The sequence below is a fragment of the Pan paniscus genome, chromosome 8, assembly GCF_029289425.2.
Source record: "Pan paniscus chromosome 8, NHGRI_mPanPan1-v2.0_pri, whole genome shotgun sequence".
Lineage (NCBI taxonomy): Eukaryota > Metazoa > Chordata > Mammalia > Primates > Hominidae > Pan > Pan paniscus.
The window spans coordinates 124,893,540-124,919,849 of record NC_073257.2 but is presented as its reverse complement, the minus strand read 5'-3'; the positions used below and the strand labels follow the sequence as shown (position 1 = coordinate 124,919,849).

The 26,310-nt window shown below is 44.5% G+C and overlaps 1 protein-coding gene across 48 annotated transcripts in view; it reads right to left on the bottom strand.

Moving 5' to 3' along the window:
• The window catches only part of TCF7L2 (transcription factor 7 like 2), a 217,607-nt gene that overhangs the window by 124,149 nt on the left and 67,148 nt on the right, over positions 1-26,310 (bottom strand). For all 48 annotated transcript variants that reach the window (XM_034931514.4, XM_055092296.2, XM_034931504.4 and 45 more), the window contains one exon: positions 3,470-3,571. In XM_034931514.4, the coding sequence (XP_034787405.1) occupies positions 3,470-3,571 (102 nt within the window). The remainder of the gene's footprint in view (positions 1-3,469; positions 3,572-26,310) is intronic.

The window sequence follows — 26,310 nt, the reverse complement described above, 5'->3', positions numbered from 1 at the left end:
GAGGGAAGGCAGGGAGGAGGAAGGCAGAGACTGACGCTTTGTATAAACTCCCAGTTTTGGGCCAGCCAATGAAGACATCGTCCCTGTTGCAATCGATTTCCTCTCTCCTCTGAACACAGATTAGGAATCACTGGATTATATAACAAATGAGATGCTATATCAGCTACAGGAACTAAAATTTGTGGAGTCTATTCTTAATGTAAATATCATTTGATAAGTTGACCTCCACTTGTTAAGAACATTTATTCTACACATCAATCGTTTCTAATGTGGTAACCCACATACCACATGAAAATAATCCAATCAGATTAAAATAGTCCAACAAAATGCTCTGAATTCCCACGTGAAGATTCTGCCCCATATGGGTACTGGAAGAAGTTATTCTTCTTAGCAATCTGTGAAAGTTGTAGTTTCGAATGATTAATAATCAACACTGAATACATCCCTATTCTTCAAGCGAGACATTAGAAATAATTATGAAATAGCTTGGCCCAAAAGTTACAACAATTCCAAATTTCGGGGAAATTAGGAAGCAATCCTTAGACAATTATTTTGAAACATGTCTGATGAAACACTGTGATGTGACTATGTCTTACTTAAAAGAGTGAAAAGCAAAGTGTGAACAAGAGCCCCAAGTGTCTGGAGAAAAGTTAGCCCTTCATCAGCGACTCTAAACACGAACCAGACCCTCTGGCCAATGTTTAACTGTACAAAGACCCAAATGATGTATCAGCCACCATTCAGAATGCACCCTTTACAAACACAGACACACTGTACCAGCCAAAGAACAGCTGGTTTTGGTTGGCACATTGCCTTATGTTCAGTAAAAATATAATCATAAATTTGTAGTCTCAAGGTGTATGCATCCTCAATCCCAAAAACTATAGGTGACCAGGTGGATAGAGGTCAACAACGCAAGGCCTTTCTTCCACTCTACTTTCCTATCTCCCTCAACTCGTTCCTCCTCCCCAGACATCCTCCTTCTCACCCCTGGTGTCAGGTGAAGACTGCAGAAATACCCCATCACAGGGCTGACTCATAGAACCAAAGTCACCATTCATGACAAGCATTCAAGTATTTCACAAATGTAAACCACATTTGTCCTTTTGTCCAAATTCATGGCTTTTCCCTTCTCCCCGGCTCCCAGAGCCCACCTTCCTCCACCAGCCCATCCCCTCCTCTAGGCAATGGCCATTCCCAGATCCCCTTGAGCACAGCAGAAAGCCCAAAAGATTGTAGACAGTTGCCAGCTGTGGCTGCTTTGGACAAAGGTCTCCATCTACAAGACGGTGTGTATGCCCCAGGGGAGTTGCTATGGTCAACACGCCTGCTAAGACACAGCAGAGGAAAAAGGTGCCTAAGCCCCCTTGCTGCACCCCTGGCCAAAATCCACACAGGCTCTGGAAGGAATGTTTTGCCATCTCCTCCAGATCATTAATTTCTACATAGGAAAATGAGATGCTTAGGGCCCAGGTTGTGGCAACTGTTCTTCTGGGATTTGAGGTGGAGAATCTTTGCTCTATCCAAATGGACAAACCCCCACTCCTTTACACGGGGGTAATGCTCCCCGGCATGGGGCCCACAGAGCCTATGCCACAAACACAGGGGCTGTGTCCACTCTGAACCACTGCCAGGATTCACATCTTCTCTCCTCACTCAAAGAGAGAGAACAACGAAGAGATTTTAAAGATAATGTCCTTTCTCTGTAGCTAAAAAATAAATGTGGGAAATTCCCATCAACCATTGCCAAAAGCAGATAAATAAATTTCAAAGCCTGGACCATGCTGGGAAATTCAGGGAGGCGGGAAACCTGAAACAGGCTTCTTCACTTTACTCTCTAGGTGTCTAGAACTGTCACACTTTTTTTAAAAAAAAAATCTCTGTATATTTGTTAAGAATTTTTTTTTAACAGGGCATTCACTTTTGGAGAAACCTGCATTAGAACCCCCAACCAGCAACTTCTTTACACCTATGCACTGTCCCTGACCATGACCCAATTTACAGTCAGCAAAACAGAACCAGCCACAGCAGTTATTTTCACCTCCCGTAGGAGAGAAGACATCACAAGGCTCTGGAAAGGGAGCAGAGAACTGGATCCAAGCCTTGCTCTGGCCACTGACTCAGCGTGTGACATTGGGCAATTCACTTAAGGCATCTCTGGGCCTCAGTTTCCTTTCCTGAGGGCAAGTTGGGCCTAAATGATCTAAGGTCACTTCCAGCCCTGAAATCTTGACCTTATAGGAGCAGATGTAATTATGAGCATCCATTTTATTGTGGAGCTAGAGGAAAGGGGAAGCTTCTAGCAAATGTCAGTCTTCTTTCTACATGCCTCATTTATACCAGAGAAAAGAAGACATTGTCACAAATGATGACTCAAAATATGGTTTTACAAAAATAAGTTATTTTGTGATATAAACACACACATATGACAGAGGTATAACTCATTAAATAACACTTGCTCAATTACAGCAAGCTCCAAAATAAGGAGGCAGTTAGCCCAAAATGGCAGAATGCATCTTAAGATTTTTCTACTTAAGAAACTTATTTTGCAATTTTTAGAAATTACAATATAGAGGCAAAATGTATTTATGATTAACATTTTGTGATACTCAAATGAAAAACCCATGATTGATTCATGCTTTGCATAATTCTACCTGTCATGGATGGATTCATTATAAAAATATGCCTTCCATTAATTATTTCAAAAGTATGAAGTCCAGCTCATGATATAAATACATAGAAGGGAATCTTCAAATAAGGCTGAGCTATCTTCTCAAGAGGTTAATTTATAAATTCCACTCTTAGAGCCTACAAAACCCTAAGAAAATACATTAAAAATATATGTAGACACACACTTGTAGTCTCTTAGTACTAAAAACAAATGCTTTCTCTATCAAACCTACATACTTTCAAAGCCATGGATGTATAGATTAAATTCCATTTTAGCCTTTCAAAGTTCATTTCTACTCTAGGTTTACAAGTCAGCCAGCCCAGATGAAATTTTTCTAATGTTAGTGTAGAATGTTGCCAACAAATATTAAGATAAATTGGGGGAGAGGATAATAGGCAAGTTTCAAATCCAGGACCCCCTTTTGAGTTTTCTAATTCCCTCTTCTTCACTTCACCTGCCCTGAATGTATTTTTATAACTGCTTTGATACCACCTCTAGTCTCCTCCATACCATGGTGATCGTGTCCTATAAACTAGAGCCCACAAGGCTAGATTCTAACCAAATACATGGAAAAGAGTGGAGGAAAGGTTTGTAAAATTTCCAGGTAGGTTACAATCATTAAGGTCCAATAGCAGAAAATGAATACCTTATAGATATAAACTATACCCAACAATATTTCCAAAGAAAATGTGTTTAAAGAAAGAAAAAAATGACAAATAAGGCCTGTTATCATCAAAAAAGCATTTTCTTTTTCACCCCCTCAATAAAGGAAGCCATCATCTCTGGGAGGTTACTTACGACAATGTGTGCCGGCGATGGGGACCGGGCATCCTTGAGGGCTTGTCTACTCTGGAGGCTCCCTGCCTGGACATCAAGCAGTGGCCATTTCATCTGGAGATACTGGCGAGAGGAAACAAAAGTGAAATGAAAAACAATGAATTCAGAAAGTAAATGCAGAACAACTAGCCCAAGAAATAACTGTGACATGGGTCAACTGAAAAACATACAAGCATGCAAATAATCATTAAAAAAATTAAAAAGCATGCAATTCCAATAGGTTCTTCCTTAGAACTCAAGTTCAGTAAGTACACATATAGAAGATTAATGTTACTAGCAACTGTATTTTTTGTCTTTGCATTCAAAGTACAGGGTAGCTTCAGAAAAAATGATTTCATTACTACTACCTTAACTTGGTGGGGGCTGGAGGGGAGTGGGAGAGGTGGGGAGGGAGAGGAAAGAATATAGAGCTATTCCAAAGGAAGAAAGTAAAACACAAATCTCAAGCCAGAAGTGTCCTAGGAAACATCAATTCCAAATCTGCTCCTTTTCAACCTCCGTTTTTCAAATGTCATCATCCTTCACTTTAAAGGAAGTCAAGTACATATGAGCAGCTGTCCTTTAGGTAGCAAAAGCTACTTGAGTACGGTGAGCATGCAGTTCTTCATACGACCCAAGTTTACTCAACAAAACTTACTTCTTGGTAAAAAATGCACAGGGCCAGACACAATGTATACACTCATCTCAAAAGACCAGAGGAATGCTTTAGTATGCACAGGTTTACCATAGAGATAAAAATAAAGGTGTACATCAATTCTGTCTGTCCCCACCTTCCTCCAAGCTAGGAAATGAATATACGGCCCAAGGGAGCTACTTCTGTCAAAAGCGATCCATTAGCTTTCAGTGAGATTTGAACGATGAGTTGACCCAGTTCCTCATTTTGCAGACAAGGTAAAATGAGGTGAGGTGGCTTGCCCAGTCACAGAGGTACTCAGCCCATGTATAAGAAACTCTTAGGCATTTAACTTCTGTTGGTAACATTAAGACAGTTTCACTCAGGAAACCAAACAGAACTTAGACACAATGCTTAGAAGCACATGGAGACGAGCCTTTATGCTTCTCAAGGCCAACTCACTAATCCATCAGTTAATGAATGCTTGGAGGGGATATAAGATATAAGGAGACACCTTGGTCATTTCGGAGACCTCCTCAAGCAAAATAAATGGCTGGTTTTAATATTAATTCCATAGAAAACTTTATTCAATGAACACTGAGTACTACTTGCTTTGTGTACAGGCTGTGACAAGCACTAGGAGAGACAAAGATGTCCGCTCTCGGGGAGTTTTGCCAGCATGAGGAGCCTTACAGACACAGGTAAATCAAGACAGAACATGGTGACACTATGACAGAGACTCAGGGACTCAGGAAATGCCAAGAAAGATGACAGAATTTCTGGGACAATAGACTGGGGAAGGCTGCACAGAGTTAGGTCTTGATGGTCAGAACAATTTCAATAGAAAGAAAAAAGACAGGAAAGGATAATACAGAAAGAAGGGTTTGCACAAATCCCACGAGAGACAGAAGTGCCAAAGCCATCCACAAGCCAGCCGACGGAGTTCCTCAAAGATACGACTGCTTGGCAAATTCAAACCAAATTTGGTTATACCTAAAGCTGGAAGATCATTGCCCAAGAACTACTTGCCAAAGTACACAGTCGCTTTTCCCATGACGTCTAGGATCTATACGAGGTGGGTGTGTCTGCTACTAATTCAGAGCTTTCACCTAGAGGCCTCCTGTGGTGAGCAACCTAGTTATTAGTCCGGTTGTGTCTGCATCTTGCCACAAGACCCTGCATCGAATCCCCTTGCTTCAGTGATCTCTGTTTTTTCCATCTGTGTACTGAATGAGTTGTCCTATCTGCGACAGGGTATTAGGTGGGGAGTCTGCCCCAAACACTGAAGGACTTCTAGGACTCCAAGCCCCCAGACAGTAAATACCAACAGGAACCCCCTTGGTTATCCTTACCATCTCATCACTTCCAAATACCTTCTCTGGGAGCAGTATCATCTCAAGTTGAGAACCACTAAAGTAAATATTTCCAGTCTCCATCTGTAACCCAGGCCAGAGGGCTCTGGGAATCTAGACTGCCCCATCTCATCCCAACTTCTTCCCATTCTCACTTACCACATAACTATATGAGCTGCATTGGTCAAAACCACTCAATAGAGTCATTTCCTTGAGGCCAATCAAAATGGACACCCACCAACACTCACCTCTCCATCTCATAAAAACCCGTGAACAAAAATGCCAAATGGAGTCAAACCCATCTACATCCCATGCTATCCCTCAGTGGGGAGAGCTGGATTGGTGGACAAGTTTTTATCTTTGGCCACCTGCAAAACCGATTTGATTACATCCAAATACCAGCTCTGTAGAATTAGGAAACTCGGGCTTTGTTGAAGGTGACAGACCTGCCCTGAGGACCCACCCAAGAACTGTCATACTCATAATACAATATTAACATGGAGACTTATAATTCTTACTTTACATAAAAGCTTCATTGTGTGCCACATCCAATCTCCATAGGCTACCTGCACCACATATTTTTATGAGCCCACATTTCAGCGCTCCAAGCCTACAATACACATAATTTTCAATTATGTTAGGGCAGCCCAGGATCATTGCCTATATAACATTACTGTTGGAGGAAATGAGACTCGGCCCCACTGCCCAGAGAGAGCTAACCAAATCCAGATGGTGCAGGAAGACAGCCCTGGTCCTGCTGACTTGCAGGGACTCCGCAGTGACAGCCCCAAACTCTCCTTCCCAGTGCAACTTGATGCCACAGAACTGCTGGGTACACACAAATCCAAGCCCATTCCTTGAATCTTAACTGGCATTCAGGCTGATGAAGTGCCTTTTGGGGAAATAAGTATTATGTCAGGATTTTCTAAAGGAAGCTATTAACCTTCTCCAAAAGTGATGGGTTTCCCAGCTTCCTTCATCTTCTACAATTGGTGCTTATTAATAGGGAAAATAAATAAATAAAGAGAAGAAAAAGGAAATTAGGTACTATTACAGCCTAGAGGAAAATTTTTTTCCTTCCTGGAGACATTAAGCAGCAGGAAATTCTATTCTGTTGGGTCCTAAAGGAAGACCTAAAGGAGGGGGCATCTCAGATTTACAAAAGGGCTGGAACCCTGTGCCACGTTTTCCCAACCATCTGACTTAGTTTTACATCCTTTTGGGGGAGGGAAAAAAAAAGTTCCCACCATCCCACTACAAAAACAACAGTGGGCTCCAGCTCTCTTCCTCTCAGGCTGTTCAATGTGGAAATTATGAATTGCCTACAAAAACATTAAACTTTTCAACAAACTGCAATCAAATGGGGCTGTGGGAATTCCTACATTGAAAACTGTTGGACGGGAGTCTGCTCAACTTTCATTAAAAAAAAAAGAAAGAAAGAAAGAAAGAAGGCCATCTTGGCTTAAGCATTTCATCCTTTGTTGAATAATAATGTTCTGATCATGGCCCATTAGGGTTTTTCCCCAAATCATATTTTATGATATGTCTCAGGGAGCTTAAGTTAAGCTTTGGACCTGTGAGCAAATCTTGAAATATATACAACACCAATGGCCTGAAAGGAATCAAAGCAGCTGAAAAGACTGTTAAATTGCCAGCAAAAAGAAAAAGGTGAGCATCTCTAATTATTTTTCTCCTCTTCCACCTCCCCCAATGAAAACAGGGAGAAAAGGCAAATGAGGAGAGGCTCCTTTAGGAAATAGTCTTAGCAGAAATTGGCATCTACTAAAGCCAGACTGATGGAGCCTGCTCCCATAGAGGGGCCTTCATCCTCGAGAATCTTCCATCAGCAGCAAGAATGTTGAGGATGGGCTGCTCCGAGAACCTGCCCCCTTACAGCTGCTACTGAGGGCTCTGTATAAATTTCTTTTCTAAACAAGCAGAAAACTTAAAGGGCAGATGATGATGACGATGATGATGGTGATGATGATGATGATATGGTGACAAAGTTGCCAGGAAACCTCACATCCTTGATAAAACACCAAGTGGCTTCCAGTCTTTCCAGTATTTCCTTTCAGTGACTCTGCTCCACAGATGGACGGGGCAAGTGGAATTTGTCCCTTTATTTGTTCAGGGCAGGGTTGGCAAACTTTTTCTGCAAAGTGCCAGACAGCAAATATCTTAGGCTTTGCGGCCCACACAATCTCTGTCATAACTACTCGACTCAGCCATTGTAACTCGAAAGCAGCCACAGGCAGTGAGTGTATGTCTTGTATCATGGCTGTGCTCCAATAAAAGCTTATTTACAGATACTGAAATGTGAATTTCATATCATTTTCCTGTGTCAGAAAATATTATTCCTCTCTTGATGTGTTTCAACCATTTAAAAATAATAAAAGTGCTGGATGCAGTGGCTCAGGCCTGTAGTCCCAACATTTTGGAAGGCCAAGGCTGGAAGATTGCTTAAGGCCAGGAGTTCCAGACCAGCCTGGGCAACAACAGCAAGACTGTACAAAAATAAAAAAAGTTAGCTGGACATGATGATACATGCTTGTAGCACATGCCTGTAGGTTCTAGCTATTCAGGAGGCTGAAGCAGGAGGATTGCTAGAGCCCAGGAGTTTCATGCTGCAGGAGCCGTGATTGCACCACTGCACTCCAGCCTGGGTGACAAAATGAGACCCTGGCTCAAAAAATATTAATAATAATGATAATAAAAAGTCATTCTTAACTCACTGGCCAGATAAAAGCACGTGGCAAGCCAATTTTGGTCTATGGGCCATAGTTTGTCATGCCCTGGTTAGGGAATAAAATTGTAGAGGCCTGCCCGTGTCAGATGGGCGAGGGTGCCTTCCCTTGCTGGGCCTTCAATCCAAACAGCCCAACACAGGCATGTAGAAAAGCATGTCCGGTGGCCTAACAGCAACGTTTCGGATTAACTCAAGTTGTGAGGGAAAAGCTTGGAAAAAAATTTGAACCCTTTGGCTGAGGCCCCCATCACAAGGTCTAACCACAAGACCACAATCTCACCAAAATAACTACCCCCTCTTTTCCAGAATGGAAGTCTAAAAATCCCTGAGCAATTCTGACTGGAAAAGGTTCAGAGCGAGACCCTGTTGAAAGAAAGAGAGAAAGAGAGAAAAGAAAGGAAGGAAAGGGATGGAAAGGGAAGGAAAGGGGAGGAAAGGGAAGGAGGGGAGGGGAGAGGGGAAGGAAAAGGAAAGAAAAAAGTAAAGAAAAGAAAAAACGAATTATGGTATTTTTGAGATACAGTCTTACTCTGTTGCCTAGGCTGGAGTGCAGTGACGCAAGCTCGACTCACTGCAACCTCTACCTTCCAGCTTCAAGTGATTCTCCTGCCTCAGCCTCCCGAGTAGCTGGGATTACAGGCGCGTATCACCACGCCAGGCTAATTTTTGTATTTTTAGTAGAGATCGGGTTTTACCATGTTGGTCAGGCTGGTCTCAAACTCCTGACCTCAGATGACCCTCCCACCTCAGCCTCCCAAAGTGCTGGGATTACAGGTGGGAGCCATGTCTGACCAAAAAAATCGAATTAATTGGTTACTATCCTCATGATGGCTTTCCGCTGTTAAATTTTCCTAATCCTCTGGTGCCAGAAAGTTGTACTTCTGGTTTTAACCAAATACAAAATCAATACTCTGCTTATGCGTCCAAAGCTGAGAGTATAGCCAGCCATAGCCCATCATGTCCAAAGTCACTAAGCCTCCTCCGCATCAAGGTGGCTGCTCCTAATCTTTCAGTGCAGCCTCACCACGGGCCATTCATACTGACCCCCTACAAATATGCAACACAAAAGACCGCACCACGATTATGATTCTCATATCATTACACTTTACAAAAGGAAAGACGATCAGAAGCCACTCACCATAGAAAGGGAAATACCAGAAAAATGTGCAAAATAAGAAAATAGGAAGTACAAGTATCCAACCCAACAGCGGACACTTATTTCTTCAGGAACTCATATTGTGACACACACCTAGTAGACACAAACATTTCTGTTAAAGAAGAGGCCTGATTGTCTCTTTCTAAACCTACCTCATTTCTCAGAAATGGACGATGGAAAATTCAGCCCATCTTCTATAACAAATAATTTTGCCTGGGCGTCACGGAATCCCAATTTACCCAGAATGGTTAAAATACAAGAAGTTGTGATTAATTTAATATTCTGCCCTACCCTCTGAATCATACAGGCACCAAAGTTTTCCAAAAGTTAGCATTGATCAAATATACCTAACACTGAAACTCTGTGAAACTATTTCACAAGTCCCTTCAGAATTGTAAGGGGCATCATTACAAAGTCTGTTTAACCAACTTTTCTGCAGATGCAGAAGGTATAGGAGACTAGGCTGCTTTGCTCTAAGTAAAAACATACTCCAGGAATTGCATCTTTTGAAAAAATCCAGAAAGCCTAAAACGGAGGCTTTATTTGCCTATAAAGCATGATTGTATAGAAAAAGAAATGTGTGATTGCTGTTGTTTAACATAAATAAGTATGTACTATAGTTACCTAGGAAAAGAAAACCAAAGATCTCAGAAGGTTGGGTAGACTCTGTACTTGGAGAAAGAATAAAGCCATAGAAAAATTTCAAGCCAGGCATGGTGGCCCACACCAGTAATCCCAGTATTTTGGAAGGCTGAGGCAGGAAGATTGCTTGAGCCCAGGAGTTCAAGACCAGCCTAGGAGACCCCATCTCTACCAAAAAAAAAAAAAAATTAGCTGAGTGTGGTGGCGCGTGCCTGTGGTCCCAGCTACTTGGGAGGCTGAGGTGGGAGGATCACTTGAGCCCAGGAGGCAGAGGTTGCAATAAGCCAAGAAGGTGCCACTGCACTCCAGCCTGAGCAACAGAGCAAGACCTGGTCTCAAAAGAAAAAGGAAGAAGAGAAAAGAAAAGGAAACGAGAGAGAGAGAGAGAGAAGCAGCAGAAGGAGGAGGAGGAAGGGAAGGAGAAGGAGGAAGGGAGGGAGGGAGGGAAAAGAAAAAAGAAAGAAAAGAAAAGATAAAAAAGAAAAAGATTTAAGTAAGATATTATGGTTGACTTGGGGGAAAAAAAACCAACATAGTCGGAACTCTTTTAAGTTTTTCCCTTAAATCACTATCTCATTTCTCACATAAAAGGAATATAGGGGAAAAAAGGTAGGATATCAAGTCATCTGTGTGAACAATTTAATAGCCTTATCTTCTATCTCTATCAGTTGGTTGTTATAAGATTTTCAATGAAATCCTTACAGTTAACCTTTTTCTCATAAATATTTTTAATCATAACAATGTAAAGAGCACTAATATCACTTCATATTTAGAGGGTATTTTAGAGTTCAGAATGACATCCACAATAACCCTACAAAATAAATGGGCAGAAAGGTGGAACTAACCTGTTAGCAAGGAGGAGACTAAGGCCAACAGAGCAAGACCCAGATTGCCTGAGGTGACAGGAGTGAGTGGCAGTCAAGCATCTAGGTCTCCAGCATACCGGATGTGTTTTCACTCACCCTGACTTACCTTACAAATCCCTTCTATCTTTCCCAGTTTTCTTAGCAACTGTTAGGCATCCTTGCCTGAACTCAACCAGGATGTGTGTCTCAAAGTACATGGTGAAGGGAACATCTCAGTGTCCCCAAAGTAATAAGCAAGACTTTCCAGCATCTAGCATCTCTCCCTCCCAAGTCTATGGACAAACACTGAATTGTTTTCCAAGGAAATTTTTCCACCAGATTTAAGGAGGCCCCTGGTGTGATGAAGACAATGAAGCAAAACAAATAACTAACAAACAAAAAAATCCAATTAACAAAACTTGGGATTCACTGTTTTCTTTAACCCGCCAATCCTTTAACAGCTCTGTCCCTAAACTATTTCTGCATTTGACAGGTTAGTGGTTCTGCAGGGAGGCTATGGTACAGCAGCTCACACACGCACAATCGGTATGGAATTTCACCAGACCCTCCTCTCACAACCAATGGGCCCCTTAGGCTGAGGCCCAGGCCTTCCTTCCACCCTCTCCCAAAAGTCGCTCTTCAGATTACGAGTGCGTACTCCCAGGAAAAGTATGGTAGAAAGGGAAGAGTCTGGAAACCTATTTTCCAGGCCTAGCTCTGCCATTGACCTGGCATGTCACTTCATTTCTTCATTGGACAACCTCTTCTCCAGGCTTTGCCTAAGTCTGTAGCAAGAAATGAGGAACATGATCTAAAAATCTCTTTCTACTCCAATGCATGGATTCCTGCAGCATTTACCATTAAACAGATGCTCTGTGTCAGCTATGGACTAGATACTCTGAGGCCCAGAGAAGTCATCTAAAGACACAGTCAATGGGACAATAAGCTAATCAATGGTGCAGGAATTAACACAAAGAAGGTAAGTAGCGCCAGACACAGTGGCTCATGCCTGTAATCCCAGCACTTTAAGAGGCAGAGGTGGGCGGATCACTTTGAGGTCAGTAGTTCGAGACCAGCCTGGCCAACATGGTGAGACCCCATCTCTCCAAAAAATATAAAAATTAGCTGGGTGTGGTGGCAGGCGCCTGTTATGCCAGCTACTCGGGAGGCTAAAGCAGGAGAATTGCTTGAACCTGGGAGGCAGAGGTTATAGTGAGCCAAGATTGTGCAACTGCACTCCAGCTTGGGCAACAGAGCCAGACTCCATCTCAAAAGGAAAAAAAAAAAAAAAAATGGTTGCACAGTATCCAAACCTTGCTGGCTTGTTTAGAGGGACTTTTTTCCTGATGCACTCCAGATCTGTTAAATGAAACTTGGTAGTGGCCCAGGATCTGTACGTACTTTTTTCCAACTTGCCAAGCAATTCTGACCATCAGTCAGCATCAACTATCAGTGCTAGGGCAGTGTCAATAATCAGCATGTAGTCCATTTGAAGATTCCATTTTACTTCCTCAAAGGCTCTTTTAGACCTCTAAATTGATTGTCACTACATCCTTTTTAGGTGGTCAAAGCCAATAATCTCCAAATCCATCTTAAAACAGAAGAAAGTGAGGCACAGAAAACTAAGTGACTTAGTTATACACAGTTATGAGGGACTGAAACCAGAACGCAGGACTTTGGTACTTCCAGGCCAGAACTCTTTTGCCTACACTCTACTGAGCTTACGGGCAGAATGGCCAATGGGTGCCCAGGCAGGAAGAGAAATCTCCAGGGGAGGGCAAAGACCCTGCAATGGTGCAGTCCCAAGACAGGGAGCTGGTGAGACAGACTCTGGCCTCTGAGACAGTCTTGTTCCATTGTGACCAAAAGAGGCCCAGACCTAGCCATCTCAAAGTCTTCAGGCAACCCCAAGATTGAGTCCCACCCAAAGGGCTGTGGATTCCAAACAAATGTCAGCTCCACCACCAGCACACAAGTCCCTAAGCCAGGAGGTTAAAGGACATGAAGACATTGGAAGAATTCAAAAGGAGCAGCCCTTGCCCTCCCATGTCTCTCAAAGTCTTCAGCAGACAGAGCAAGACAGGCTAATGCCCCTTGGCCGCTAAGCTGATGACTAACAAATAATGGATGCTTGCAAGCTCCTGGAGGAACCTCCCACTAAGGCAGGCCAGAGGCCATCTACCTTCAGGCAGAAAAGTATTTACAATCTTTCACTTTAATATCAATCTTGTGGCCACCATATTTTCTAATTACTGCTTCTTATAAAAAGGCCAAGTACAATGCAGTTAATTGGAATGTTTTAGTTACTACCCATGTCTCTACAGCATGCTGAAGTAGGCAGAGGCAACAGGAGACCAGGAAAATAGCTGGAAGACAAGGAGCAGCCCAGGAATGAATGTGGGTGTCACTGGGAGCTGAATATGGTATGTTCTGGGATAAGAATGCACCAAGTCTCAACCGATAGCTGGATAACTAAAATGTGGTACAGCCATAAAATGGAATACTATTCAGTAATAAAAACAAATGGAGTACTGACACATGCCACAACATGGTAGCCCTTGAAAATATGCTAACTTAAAGGCAGATCAAGAAAGTTTCACGGTGTATGATTCTTTTTCTATGAAATAACCAAAATAGGCAAATTCATAGAGACAGGAAGTAAATTAGTGATTGCCAGGAGCTATGGGGAAGGCGGGTAGAGACTGGCTGCTAGGGTTACAGTGTTTCTTTTGGGGATGATAAAAATATTAAGATACTGGTATGTTTGTATAATCTTGTAAATATACTAAATATACTAAAAAACCACTGAACTGTACACCTTAAATGGGTACATTTTATGACGTGTGAATTATATGTGAATTTAAGATGAACTGGAAACAAAAAAGAGTCAGGCACCATCTTTGATGGTGACCACATTCATTTAAGAGATAAAAGGGGATGGGGAGGCTTGGCGCGGTGGCTCATGCCTGTAATCCCAGCACTTTGGGAGGCCGAGGCGGTTGGATCACCTGAGGTCAGGAGTTTGTGTGACCAGACTGACCAAAGTGATGAAACTCCATCTCTACTAAAAATACAAAAATTAGCTGGACGTGGTGGCGCATGCCTGTAATCCTAGCTACTTGCGAGGCTGAGACAGGAGAATCGCTTGAACCCGGGAGGTGGAGGTTGCAGTGAGCCGAGATCACACCACTGCACTCAAGCCTGGGCCACAAAAGTGAAATTCCATCTCAAAAAAAAAAGAATGGAGAGAAGACAGAGTCACATACACACACACTCCACCATAGAAGAATGAACAGAAAACCTGTGAACCCGTTCTATACAAAATCATATCCTCCAAATCTTCTCGGGAAACAAGCAATTTTTCCAAATGTGATTTTGGTTGGTGCTGGATCTCGGGGAGGGATGCTTACAAAGGCATGGGAACTCCAAGACCTTGTGAAAGATAAGAGAGGACAGTATACCTTGGGTTAATGGTGCTGATGAAGAAACATGGGAAAGAGGACTGTTTCAAGGCATGTGGGTAAAAAACAACAGAAGAGCAGTTGAGTCAACAAAACCACAGGCAATTCAGAAACCTGAATCTTAGAGTCCATTCTCTAGTACCCTGTGACCTCAGTTTCTCTACCTAAAAAAAAGTGGGCATGAAATCACATACCTAAAGCCCCTTGACTAGCTCCCACATCATTTATTCAACCTTGAAGGATAAACCATGTAAATGAAGACAAATAATTATATCAGGTCCAAGGCAGCTAAGATTTGCTATTTCTTCTTCCCACTACACAGGGGATTTCACAGCCAGAAATTTTAGGTCTACCATGGAAACTGTTAAGAGACGAAGCCAACAAATGACCTTTGAGAGGTACAAAGCCAGCAAGTAACAGGGTCCTGGTGACCTGGAAGGGTTATTTTAAATCCATGAATCATCAGATTGCAGCAGATATTAAAATCACAACTTCTAAAAAATCCCTTTCTTTCTCCATGGCTGGGAGCTCTCAAGGCTTGATTTTTCTAATTAGGTTCTCCTCCCCATTGTGTATTTCTTTCCCCCATTCCACAACAACAAAAGACAACGAAAGACTTGGCGGTCAAAGAGCAATGAATTAACTTGCTTTGGTGAGTCTACATAGACAGCAAATGCGAGACAGGCTGGGCTCCGTGTCCTCCAACTTCAACTGAAACCGCACCCCGTGCTGCGTTTTCCTTTTGTTTTTTTTCCCCTTGTCACATTGGAAAGAGGTCAGTGGCTCTGGCAGGGTCTCCCTGTCCAAATTTTTATTGTCAAATTCTAGCTGTGACAAGCATGTGGAGATGCTTCGTAACGCTACACCCAGGAAGCCCAAAGGTCAGCAGTGCCTCTGGTTAATTTTGCTTGGGGAGGAACAAACCCCAAAGCCAGGGTGAAGATTTACGGGAGGCTGACCTTCTGGAGGCCCCACGACCCCCCTGCATGCAAGTCTTGCTGCCTCAGCCAGAAGCAGCCTGTCACTCAAGTATCATCTTGCTGTAACAAATTACTCCTAACCCAGGATTATGGCTCTTTCCAAATCCCTCCTAGAGAGCAAGGAAATAAACATTCTCTCCCAGGACTCTGCCCCAGTTGTTCCCCCTGTTGGTAATCCTTGTCTCTATTTGCTTCTCCTACAAGCCTTCATCTGGGAGGTCTGCTAGACCATCCCGGCCCACTTTCCTTTCAGACATAAGCTGAATGTCTCAATTGTCCATTAGGCACAGTAAAAGATGAAGGCAGGCTTTCTGTCCAGAGAAGCCTCACACAATAGTTCCCTTTGCCCACACGCTTCTCGTCTGACTGCAGACCCGACGGGTCTAATCCTAGTCACTCAAGGAAGTCCACACCCCAAATTCCTTCTTCACGTTCCATGGGACGGGTGGCAAGAACAGACCATCCCAGAGAAGCAGGGCTGCAGGGCTACCTCCTGGGGATGGCATGACATGTGGGGCTGGGTTGAATAGGGTGAGGTGGGGAGAGAAGAGGAGAGGGAGGAAGGAGGGTCGAAAAGAAGAGGCAAGATAATAGGGTTGCAGGCTGTAGAAACTGCCTCTCTTACCCCTGCCTGCGGTTTCCTTTAATAAACTACCAGGAGATATTTCGAGCACAATAACCTCATTTGGGGAAGGAAATACAGTTTTGTCCACTTCCAAAGTCTCCTGTGAAACACTGGGATATTCCAAGCACTTTGGACACAGAGGGCTGTTTTGTTTTTTTAATTGTATACATAGACTGACTAGAATATGCCAAGAAGCAGAGAAGAGAACAATGGATATTATCATCAAAGTGGGTGATTTGAGGAGATAAGGATCTTAGGGCTGTTTTAAGAAAGACTTTCTCCCTGGAGAGAGAGAATCGTTGACAGGCACCCTCTCTGACACATGACAGACAAGGAGAGAAACTCTGAAAGAACCAAAAGACACTGATGAAACATAAACACCCCTATCAAAACCCAGACACCAAATCAAATTCCTGCTTCAAAAACCAAAAAGAAATAAGCGGTTGAGGAACTAGGAATGTAACTTTCTGCAAGAACCAAAAAGTGCTGAAGAAATATAAATGGCCCTATCAAAATCCAGACACCAAATCAAATTCCACTTCCAAAAAGAAAAAGAAAAACCAGTTGAATTAGTCAGCACCACTAACTCATTCCAAAGCAAGGACCACCTTTATTTTCTCATGTTTAAGGCCAGGGCTGACCACTCTCCCTTCTCTGGACCCAGCCACTATGCCTCTCTAACCCAACTCGTTCTCTGCTTTTGTGGTTTTAGTCTTTAAAAGAACTTGGCTTGGGAAAGAGCAATAATGATCCGAAGCTAACCACTTAGCTCATTAGTATGTCATCTGGACAGGCAAGATCAATTCCAACAGCATCGAGTTTGGGTATTCCCTCCCCAAAAGGTCTGCACTATTAATAGCAAGAAAGTTTCCCAGGCTTTGGTTTATTTGTAATCCCAACCAGCCCTGACCACAGAACCTGGCCATCTCCACTTCTAGAGCTCCCAGGAATTCAGGAGATGGGATTTCAGGTCTCAAGTTTTCAACAGCAGTGGAAAGATGTGGAAAGAAGGCTGAACTTAATGGAGGTGGAATGACACAGGCCAAAGAGGGCTTGATCCCAAGAAATAGCTTGGTAGCAGAGGATAAGAACTAAGGAATGTCTCTTTACCTATCTGACCCAGCTCCTGGGCCCTCTCTTACAGACGGACCTAACTCCCTGATTCACCATTGTGGAGCTGGCTGACAGAAGGGTCTAGAAAAAGCAGCATGGTTAAAAACCAAACTTAGGCCAGGCATGGTGGCTCATGCCTGTAATCCCAGCACTTTGGGAGGCCGAGGCAGGCAGATCACGAGGTCAGGAGTTCAAGAGGAGCCTGACCAACTTGTTGAAACTCTGTCTCTACTAAAAATACTTAAAAAAAAAAAAAATTAGCCAGGCATGGTGGTGGGTATCTGTAATCCCAGCTACTCAGGAGGCTGAGGCAGGAGAATCGCTTGAACCTGGGAGGCAGAGGTTGCAGTGAGCCGAGACTGTGCCACTTGCACTCCAGCCTGGGCGACAGGGGGTAGGCCAGGCGCAGTGGCTCATGCCTGTAATCCCAGCACTTCTGGAGGCCGAGGTGGTTAGATCACCTGAGGTCAGGAGTTCAAGACCAGCCTGGCCAACGTGGCGAAACACCATCTCTACTAAAAATACAAAAATTAGCCAGGCGTGGTGGCACATGTCTGTAGTCCCAGCTACTCAAGAAGCTGGGGCAGGAGAATCACTTGAACCTGGGAGGCAGAGGTTGCAGTGAGCCGAGATAGCACCACTGTCACTCCACCCTGGGTAACAGAGCAAGACTCTATCTAAAAAAAAAAAAAAAAATTAACTTAAAACCTCACTAATTCTGACCCAGAATGCCTGAGTTCAAATTCAGAATCTGCGGCTTAGTACTTCTGGGGCTTTGAAAAAATGATTTTACCTCTCTACGCCTCCAGATCCTTGCCTGTAAAATGTGGATAATAACATCAGGATAATAACAGTAAAGGCTGTGCAACTCTAACCCAAAAATCCAAAATGCTTCAGGCCAGGAGCGGTGACTCACACCTGTAATCCCAGCACTTTGCGAGGCCAAGGTGGGCAGATTGCTTGAGTCCAGGAATTCAAGACCAACCTGGGCAACATAGTGAAACCCTGTCTCTACAAAAAATATAAAAAATTAGCCAAGGCTGGGCACGGTGGCTCACGCCTATAATCCCATCACTCTGGGAGGCCGAGGTGGGCAGATCACTTCAGGTCAGGAGTTCAAGACCAACCTGGCCAACACAGTGAAACTCCGACCCTACTAAAACTACAAAAATTAGCCAGAAGTGGTGGCACACGCCTATAATCCCAGCTACTCGGGAGGCTGAGACAGGAGAATCACTTGAACCCGGGAGGCGGAGATTGCAGTGAGCCAAGAACGCGCCACTTGCACTCCAGCCTGGGCACCAGAGCGAGACTTGAGATTCCAGACTCCGTCTCAAAAAAAAAAAAAAAAAAAAAATCCAGTCACAGTGCATGCCTGTAGTCCCAGCTACTCAGGTGGCTGAGATGGGAGGATCACTTGAGCCCAGGAGGTCATGGTTGCAGTGAGCTGTGATTGTGCCACCGTACTCCAGCCTGGGCAACAGAGCAAGACCCTATCTCATTATATAAAGCTTCAAAATCTGAAATTTGACACCACAAGTGGAAAAGTCTACACCTGACCTCAAGTGAGGAGTCACAGTCAAAATGCAGTCAAAACTCTGTTTCATGCACAAAATTATTTAAAATATTGTATAAAATTACCTAAGGTTTATACAAGGCCGTGCACAGTGGCTCACATTGTAATCCCAGCACTTTGGGAGGCCAAAGCGGGTGGATCACTTGAGGTCAGGAGTTCGAGACCAGCCTGGCTAACAGGGTGAAACCTCATCTCCATTAAAAATACAAAAATTAGCTGTGCGTGGTGGCAAGCCCCTGTAATCTCAGCTACTCAGGAGGCTGAGGCAGGAGAATCGTTTCGACCTGGGAGGTAGAGGTTGCAGTGAGCCGAGATCACACCACTGCATTCCAGCCTGGGCAACAAGCGTGAAATTCTGTCTCAAAAAAAAAAAAAAAAAAAAAGTTTATATAAAACATAAATGAATTTCCTGTTCAGACTTGGGTCCCATCCCCAGGATATCTCATTATGTATATGCGAATATTCCAAAATCTGAAAAAAATCAAAAATCCAAAACACTTTCAGCCCCAAGCATTTTGGATAACGGTTATTTAACCTGTACTCCCTTCATAGGATGTATATGAGTTTGTGAATAGCAGTCTACCTACTGCAAACTCACTCCCATGATGTATGAGATAGTTTACAGGGTTTATGTCCATAAGCAAGCAAAAAAAGAAGCAAGTGACTTTTTGTTTGTTTGTTTGGTTGGTTTTGTTGTGAGAGTCTCGCTTTGTTGTCCAGGCTGGATGGAGTGCAGTGGCATGATCTTGGCTCACTGCAATCTCCGCCTCCCAGGTTCAAGCCATTCTCCTGCCTCATCCTCTTGAGTAGCTGGGACTACAGATGCATCCCACCATGCCCAGCTAATTTTTGTATTTTTAGTAGAGATGGGGTTTTACTATGTTGGCCAGGCTGGTCTTGTACTCCTGACCTCAGGTGATCCACTCTCCTTGGCCTCCCAGAGTGCTAGGATTACAGGCATGAGCCACCAAGCCCAGCACCAGGTTGGACACCTGATTAACAGACCCACTGATAGTGACCTGCCATTATTGTCTATATGCAAGTTGCAGTCGCTCACGCCTGTAATCCCAGCACTTTGGGAGGCCGAGGCGGGCGGATCACAAGGTCAAGAGACCTGGCCAACATGGTGAAACCCCATCTCTACTAAAAATACAAAAAATGAGCCGGGTGTGGTGGCAGGTGCCCGTAGTCCCAGCTACTTGGGAGGCTGATTCAGGAGAATGGCATGAACCCGGGAGGTGGAGCTTGCAGTGAGCCGAGATCACGCCATTGCACTCCAGCCTGGGCAACAGAGCGAGACTCTGTCTCAAAAAAAAATTAAAAAATAAATAAAATAAAATAAAACAATACAAAAATTAGCTGGGTGTGGTGGTGCACACCTGCAGTCCCAGCTACTGGGGAGGCTGAGGCAGGAGAATCGCTTGAACCTGGGAGGTGAAGGTTGCAGTGAGCTGAGATCGTGCCACTGCACTCCAGCTTGGGCGACAGAGGGAGACTCCACCTCAAAAAAAATAAATAAAAAGAAACAGTTCATTCAGGTATTTTAAATATATCCCTCTGCCCTTCTTCATGTCCCTTGAAAAGGGGCTTTGCCTTGAGAATTAAACTCCAGCCGCCTAAAGTTTCCCAAATGCCTAAATGAGAGGAAGCCAACTTAACGAGGTCTTGCTGCGGTAAAACTGGCAAGTGAAACTCAGTCCCTACTCAGGTGCAGGTGAATACACAGTCATCCCAACCAAAAGGTCTTCCCGAGTTCAGCCCAACTCACTTTGCAGACACGGGGGCACAAAGCCAATCGCAAGCACCTCAAGTGGAGAGGAAAAACACTAATCCAGCACATGGTCTTGAATGGCACTTCACACTATGCCTTTAATGCCAATGTGCCCAGAAAACACCCCAGGAGCCCTCTTCTCGGCCCCCACAATGTCTCCTTGCTCCTTTCCCTTTGGACTACTGAGCCCCCACTCCACTAATTGGACCTACTATTCTGAAGACTCAAAGCCAGCTCAGACCTGGGTTCAAATCCAAGTTCCATCATTTTGTTCATTCAACAAAACACTTATCCAGTGCCTAATACATGCCAAGTGCTGACATCCAAAAGAATTGGGCTAAGAGGATATAAAAGCAGACCATCTCAAAGTGGGTGAGCTTGGGCAAATGATCTCACCTCTCTCAGCACAGCTTCCCTCATCTGTAAAATGGGAATACAAACAGCCATCTCTCAGAGTTCGTGTAAGGATCAAATGCCTGGCATTGTGCCTGGTGTAAGGTAAGTGCTTGGTAATTGCTAGCTATTATATTATAAGCTATTATCTTGTTATTAATATAATCAGTATCATCAGGATACAATCCCTTGAGATGTTGCAAGATTTTAAATCATCCAAAAAGTAAATCTGCAGATACGTGTATTAACCACCGCTTAAGGGGGAAATGAACACTTTAGGCTAAGTAAAGCAGAGTGACCAAAAGTCTTCCTAGTTAACCAGCCTGGCCCCTACTCCCACACCTTATTCACTCATTTCCCCAGCTTTCTGGTGAAGTGGAATTTTCCTGTTTCTCCATATGGGCTCCTCCCAGGCACACGGAAGCTCAGCTGCAGGCCGGGTGTTCTAAGTCACTGCATCTCTCCCTTCCAACCAGTTCTCAAACTTACAGAGATTTTTTAAATGCTTGCAAGCCCAGCAGAATTCTGATTCTTACAATCACACTCTGCCCACAGCGGACACACAGAGCACAATCAGCCATGTGGAGGCAAAGCCGCCCCATGAAACAGGGGGTCACAATGCATTTGGGTGAAACCTGGCAGCAGCTGCCCAAGGGCTACCAAGAAACCACACGAAATCATCATCCCAAAGAGGTTTTGCAATGTGCACAAAATAAAAAGGAAAACAGAAAACAAAATCTCAAAGAAAACCTGCCACTTCTCTCTAAGGCCATGTCTTGATTTTTTTTTCCTCCTCTTTCTTCAGAGATGTCAATAAGATTTAAAACATAGCCTGTTAAAAGATTGCCTAAAGAAGGCGTGGACAGTCAAGAAAGAGAAATTCAAAGAACTCCTGGTGCCCCAGGCTTACCAGCGCAAGGCATAAAAACAAGGGTCAGCCACTTGGCACCCTGTTTCGGGACCATCGCCAGCCTCTGGTTCAGTCCAAAGACCAGTGTGGATTTCCTCCTCCTGCACTGGCCATGTTCTATGAGAATGGGAAAGCAAAAGTCCACGCTGTCAACAAGCCAAGGGAGATGCGAAAATGCCCAGAACACACACACGTGGAGAGTTCAGTTTTGAGTGTGGTTTAAAGAGTGGGAAGTCAGACCAATTCTGGTGTTTGAATCCCAGACCACCAACTACTTCCTGAGAGACGCTGGGGGGGTTACTTAACCTCTCTGAACCTCAGTTTACTCTTCTATAAAATGGGAGGTAACAGTACTTTCAGAGTTGTTCCCAAATCATAATTGCAGGCAGCAGCTTAGAGTAGTACACCCAGCATATGGCAAGCGCTCAAGAAATGTCAGCTCTTACCACCGTTGCTATTCTTATTCCAAAGTTGGTAATTGCCTCATTTGGTGATTTGGGCAATAATGTCAGGAAGTGCTTTTTGTTGCTGTTATCCAACAATGCAGTATGTTATCAGAAACTTATTTCCTAGGAGGTGTACATAAAAAGGGAAGGTGTGTGGTGAGAAAAAGAAAACAATAATAAGTAGCAGAATCATCTAACATTTGCAGTCTTACCATACAGAATGCACTCTGATATTTTACCCATTTTCCGGATGAGTTTTCAGGAAACTGAGCTGGAAAAGAGCTCAGGCAACCCGCCCAAGGTCACAGAATTTGGAAGCGAAGGTTACGAGGGCAGGAAACATGATTGTCTCACTGTGCCCCTGTGCCAAGCATGAATGGTTCTCTTTAAGCCTCATTTAACATTCGACAAATATTTATTGATGCCAGCACTTTGCCGGGCATTATGCTGGGTATACTAGAGACAGAAGAGAACGATCACAGGGCTTAGGAGTCAGGTGACCTGGGTGACAAATCCCAGCTGGCACTCAACTGCTGTGTGACAATGAGCAGAGAGTTAGTCTCTCCGACCTTCAGTTATTGTGAAATAATTTCCCCTCATCCCACCTCCCTCATGCTGTAGATGCAAAGAGTCCATTAAACAACACCTAGCTAGCTGGCTGCTTTGGCAGGGCCTCAGAATTCATTCAACACTGGTTCCCTCCCCTCTGTCCCCCTCACACCCCCTCTACCTCTCAAAACAAGCCCTGGTTAACGCATCTATAAAATGAAGGTAATAGTAATATCCCTTCAGAGGGCTGTGTTGAGAACTAAATGAGGTCAAGTATTTGAAAAGTACTTAGACTGTAAAGTATTATAAAAACACAAGTTATTATTATTACAGGAATGCACCCCGCCTCTGCACCCAGCTGCCTCTTTGCAACCAGGAATTGGCTCTTTGCACCATGTCAGCAAAGCACACTCCATCAGGTAAAGCCCATCTGGTCCTCCAGCCCTGGATGAAAGGGAGAGGGAGAGTAGGGGGTTAGGAGGAGGGTGTGAACAGGAGCCGAGCTCTGCAGGATGCTCATTTCCAGGCAGGAAGAAGGACCACACAGCTGGAAGAATCCAGACACACGGGGTGAGGAGAGGGGGAGGTGGCTCTGCCACTCCTGAGATGGTGCCCATGACCTTCTTCCCGGCTGCCTCCCATCAGCATGGAGGCCGCCACATCTGTCTTCCTACCCACGTCAATCAAAGAAGCATTCCCAGGCCCCTCCAGTAGGTCAGGCACGTTCTGGACAACAAGGACCCTAAGGTGAGCTGTGAGGCAGCATGGCTGCCCTCACTGACCTCATTATCTTCAGGCCCAGAAGATTCATTAATTAAAACAACACAACACACACACTCACTTCTAAAAAGCTTACCCTCGGGCCACAGCACTTTCCAGTATTTTAAGAGGCATCCACCCACTCACCACCTATTATTCCTGCTTTTAAAGAAGGGCAAAGGTGACATTTCAGCAGGCCACCGGCTCAAAGGTTACAACAAAGAAACCAACAGGGGGGTTCTGGGTTGTCAAGCCTTTAACATAACGTAAACCTGCCTCCATCCGTATCACTGCACTTAAACTGTCAAACAAGGCGATGGTTTACTTTTCGTTAAGGGGCAGGTGTCAAGACTGGCTGAAGTCCACATGAAAAAAAAAATGTCAGCTGTTCATGTGACCGCCTGCACACCTGAAAAATCAATATATCCAAAACACTCATCCACTTACCACTTTAAAACAGCAAAAGAAAAAAATCAACCACCTTTGACAATGCTTTTCTCCAAGTGGATTGGACCCTTTTTTTTTTCTCTAAACATTATTTTAAATCGAAAGTACAATTTAAAACATATTTTCAGTTTATTTTCAGTAAACTATCAGATAGCTATAACTTACAGAGGACCCAAGAGATGAAAGGGGTGACCAAGATTGGTGACATTTGAATTTGGCTGCAGAAACCCAACGGTTCAATTATGTCTGCGGAGTGAAGTCCTATGACCAAAAAGGGCAAAGCCCAAAGGGTCCCCTACTTCTCGCCACTACACCCAGAAGGACTCATGGGCCACCCCCCCACAACCATTAGTGAGTCTTTCTAACGAGGACACATTCCTGAGACCTAGTTTGGTGTCACTGCCTTTATTACTGTGTCAATCAGGCAAGCAGGAGCGACTGTTAACCCCTGACTGACCCCAGATCCCACCAGAACGGCAGCCTCAACCACGCCGGGGTTAAGAGACTCCTGCTCTGTCACCATGGTGTGTCCAACATGTTTCTTTGACATCTCAAGCCAAGACACACGACATTCCTGTCCGTGAGGACTTCCCCAAAGGTGCTTGCTGGCAGAGAGAAGAGTGAGGATGCTCTACCATTCACTGCTTCCACCTTCTCTATCTGCCAGGACAGGTGCAATTTCTTACACTGGGTCCCATTGGCCCGGGACCCTCCCAAGATTTGTCCCTCCCTCTTGTGCTCCCTCTGGACGATGCTTGGGTTTCCACCATCACACCCACAAGAACTTTCTTCACTTCCTGACTCTCCCAGCTGCCTCCCAGAGCCAGGCCCTGTTCCTCCCAGCTCCCAGCACCGCAGCTGGCCGGTGCTAGGTGACCAGGAAATGTACACTGGACAAACAGATCCCGGCAGTCCACCCCAGCCAGAGGGAATCCCCAAAGCAGGCACAAACAAAAGGACTCAGGAGAGCGGCCAGGTGCAGTGGCTCACGCCTGTAATCCCAGCACTTTGGAAGGTCAAGACAGGCGGATCACTCGAGGTCAGGAGTTTGAGACCAAACTGGTCAACAGGGTGAAACCCTGTCTCTACTAAAAATACAAAAAAATACCCAGGCGTGGTAGTGGGCACCTGTGATCCCCAATACTCAGGAGGCTGATGCATCATTTTATAGATGCATTTTGTAGAGTGCTTGAACCTGGGAGGCAGCGGTTGCAGTGAGCCGAGACCGCGTCACTGCACTCCAACCTGGCAACAGAGTCTCTGTCTTAAAAAAAAAAAAAAAGGACTCAGGAGAAAGCCTGCAAGGACCACTCAGTCTTTGGCTAGAGGGGAACCTTTCATGAAAGCAACATGTCACAGAGGCCTGAGAAGACCACTCACACTGCCCAACCCAGCATTCTCGGCGCCCAAAGGACAGAAAGAATGCAGCAGAGAACAACAGGGCAACACTCCCCAGAAAGATGACTTCACCTCCTCCCACCTCTTAAGAGTGGGTGATCTTTATTGAGCACCTACTATGTTATGTGCAGGCACTGGTCAAACGCTTTACGCAGCTCATGTAATCATCACCACCACTGACAATATAAATGTATGTGTTACCTCAACAGTCAGTGATGGACTCAGGGCCATGCATTAAATTATTCAGTGTCTCTTAGTGACCATAGTTCCCCCAGCACCCAGCACTGTGCCATCTCCACTGTGGGGACCCAGAACTACATGCTGACCACCCAAATGTTACCTTACTCTGCTCTCTCCAGCCCTCTTAATACACTAAGTTTATTTGTTTGCAAAAAGGATGCATTTTAAAGACCCCAGGTTTACATCTGCCCGCTCTGGATCTCAGCTTTCTAATCCATAAAATGAATAGAAACGTAACTCTGTTTGCAGTGCTGCTATGAAAAGTAAGAGACCCCATTAATAGGCCCAGCATAGGATTCAATAAAAACTTGTTTCCCATTGTCCTTTTTCTGAGAAATAAGGTGACTGGGACAGGAATGTTATCCCAATAACGACATGGCTTCAGAGATTCTCTCTGCTGGGCACACATCCTGCAAGTAGAAGGACACTGGATGGAGGGCAGGAAGTCTGCAGTGACCAGAGAGGGTGTCTCCAGTGGACCAGCCTTTCCCTGGCTCAACTGCAATAGGCCACACCCAAGAGAGCCCTCTGCTCCCTCCTCCTTCCCAGCCAGCCTCCAGCCAAGGAACACAGCGTTCCCCCAAGAATTTGTATTTAAAGATGTCTCCGTCACTGCAGTAAAGTTTGCAAAGAAGACGGCATGGGCAGGTGAAAAGTCCACCCAAGGAGGAAGTGGGCACATGGGATGCTGAGCTCCCGCTCCACCACTGGTCATTTGTTTCCTCGTGGGTAAAATGGGATAATGCCAGCTTCTACCAACCACACAGCACCCTGCATCAG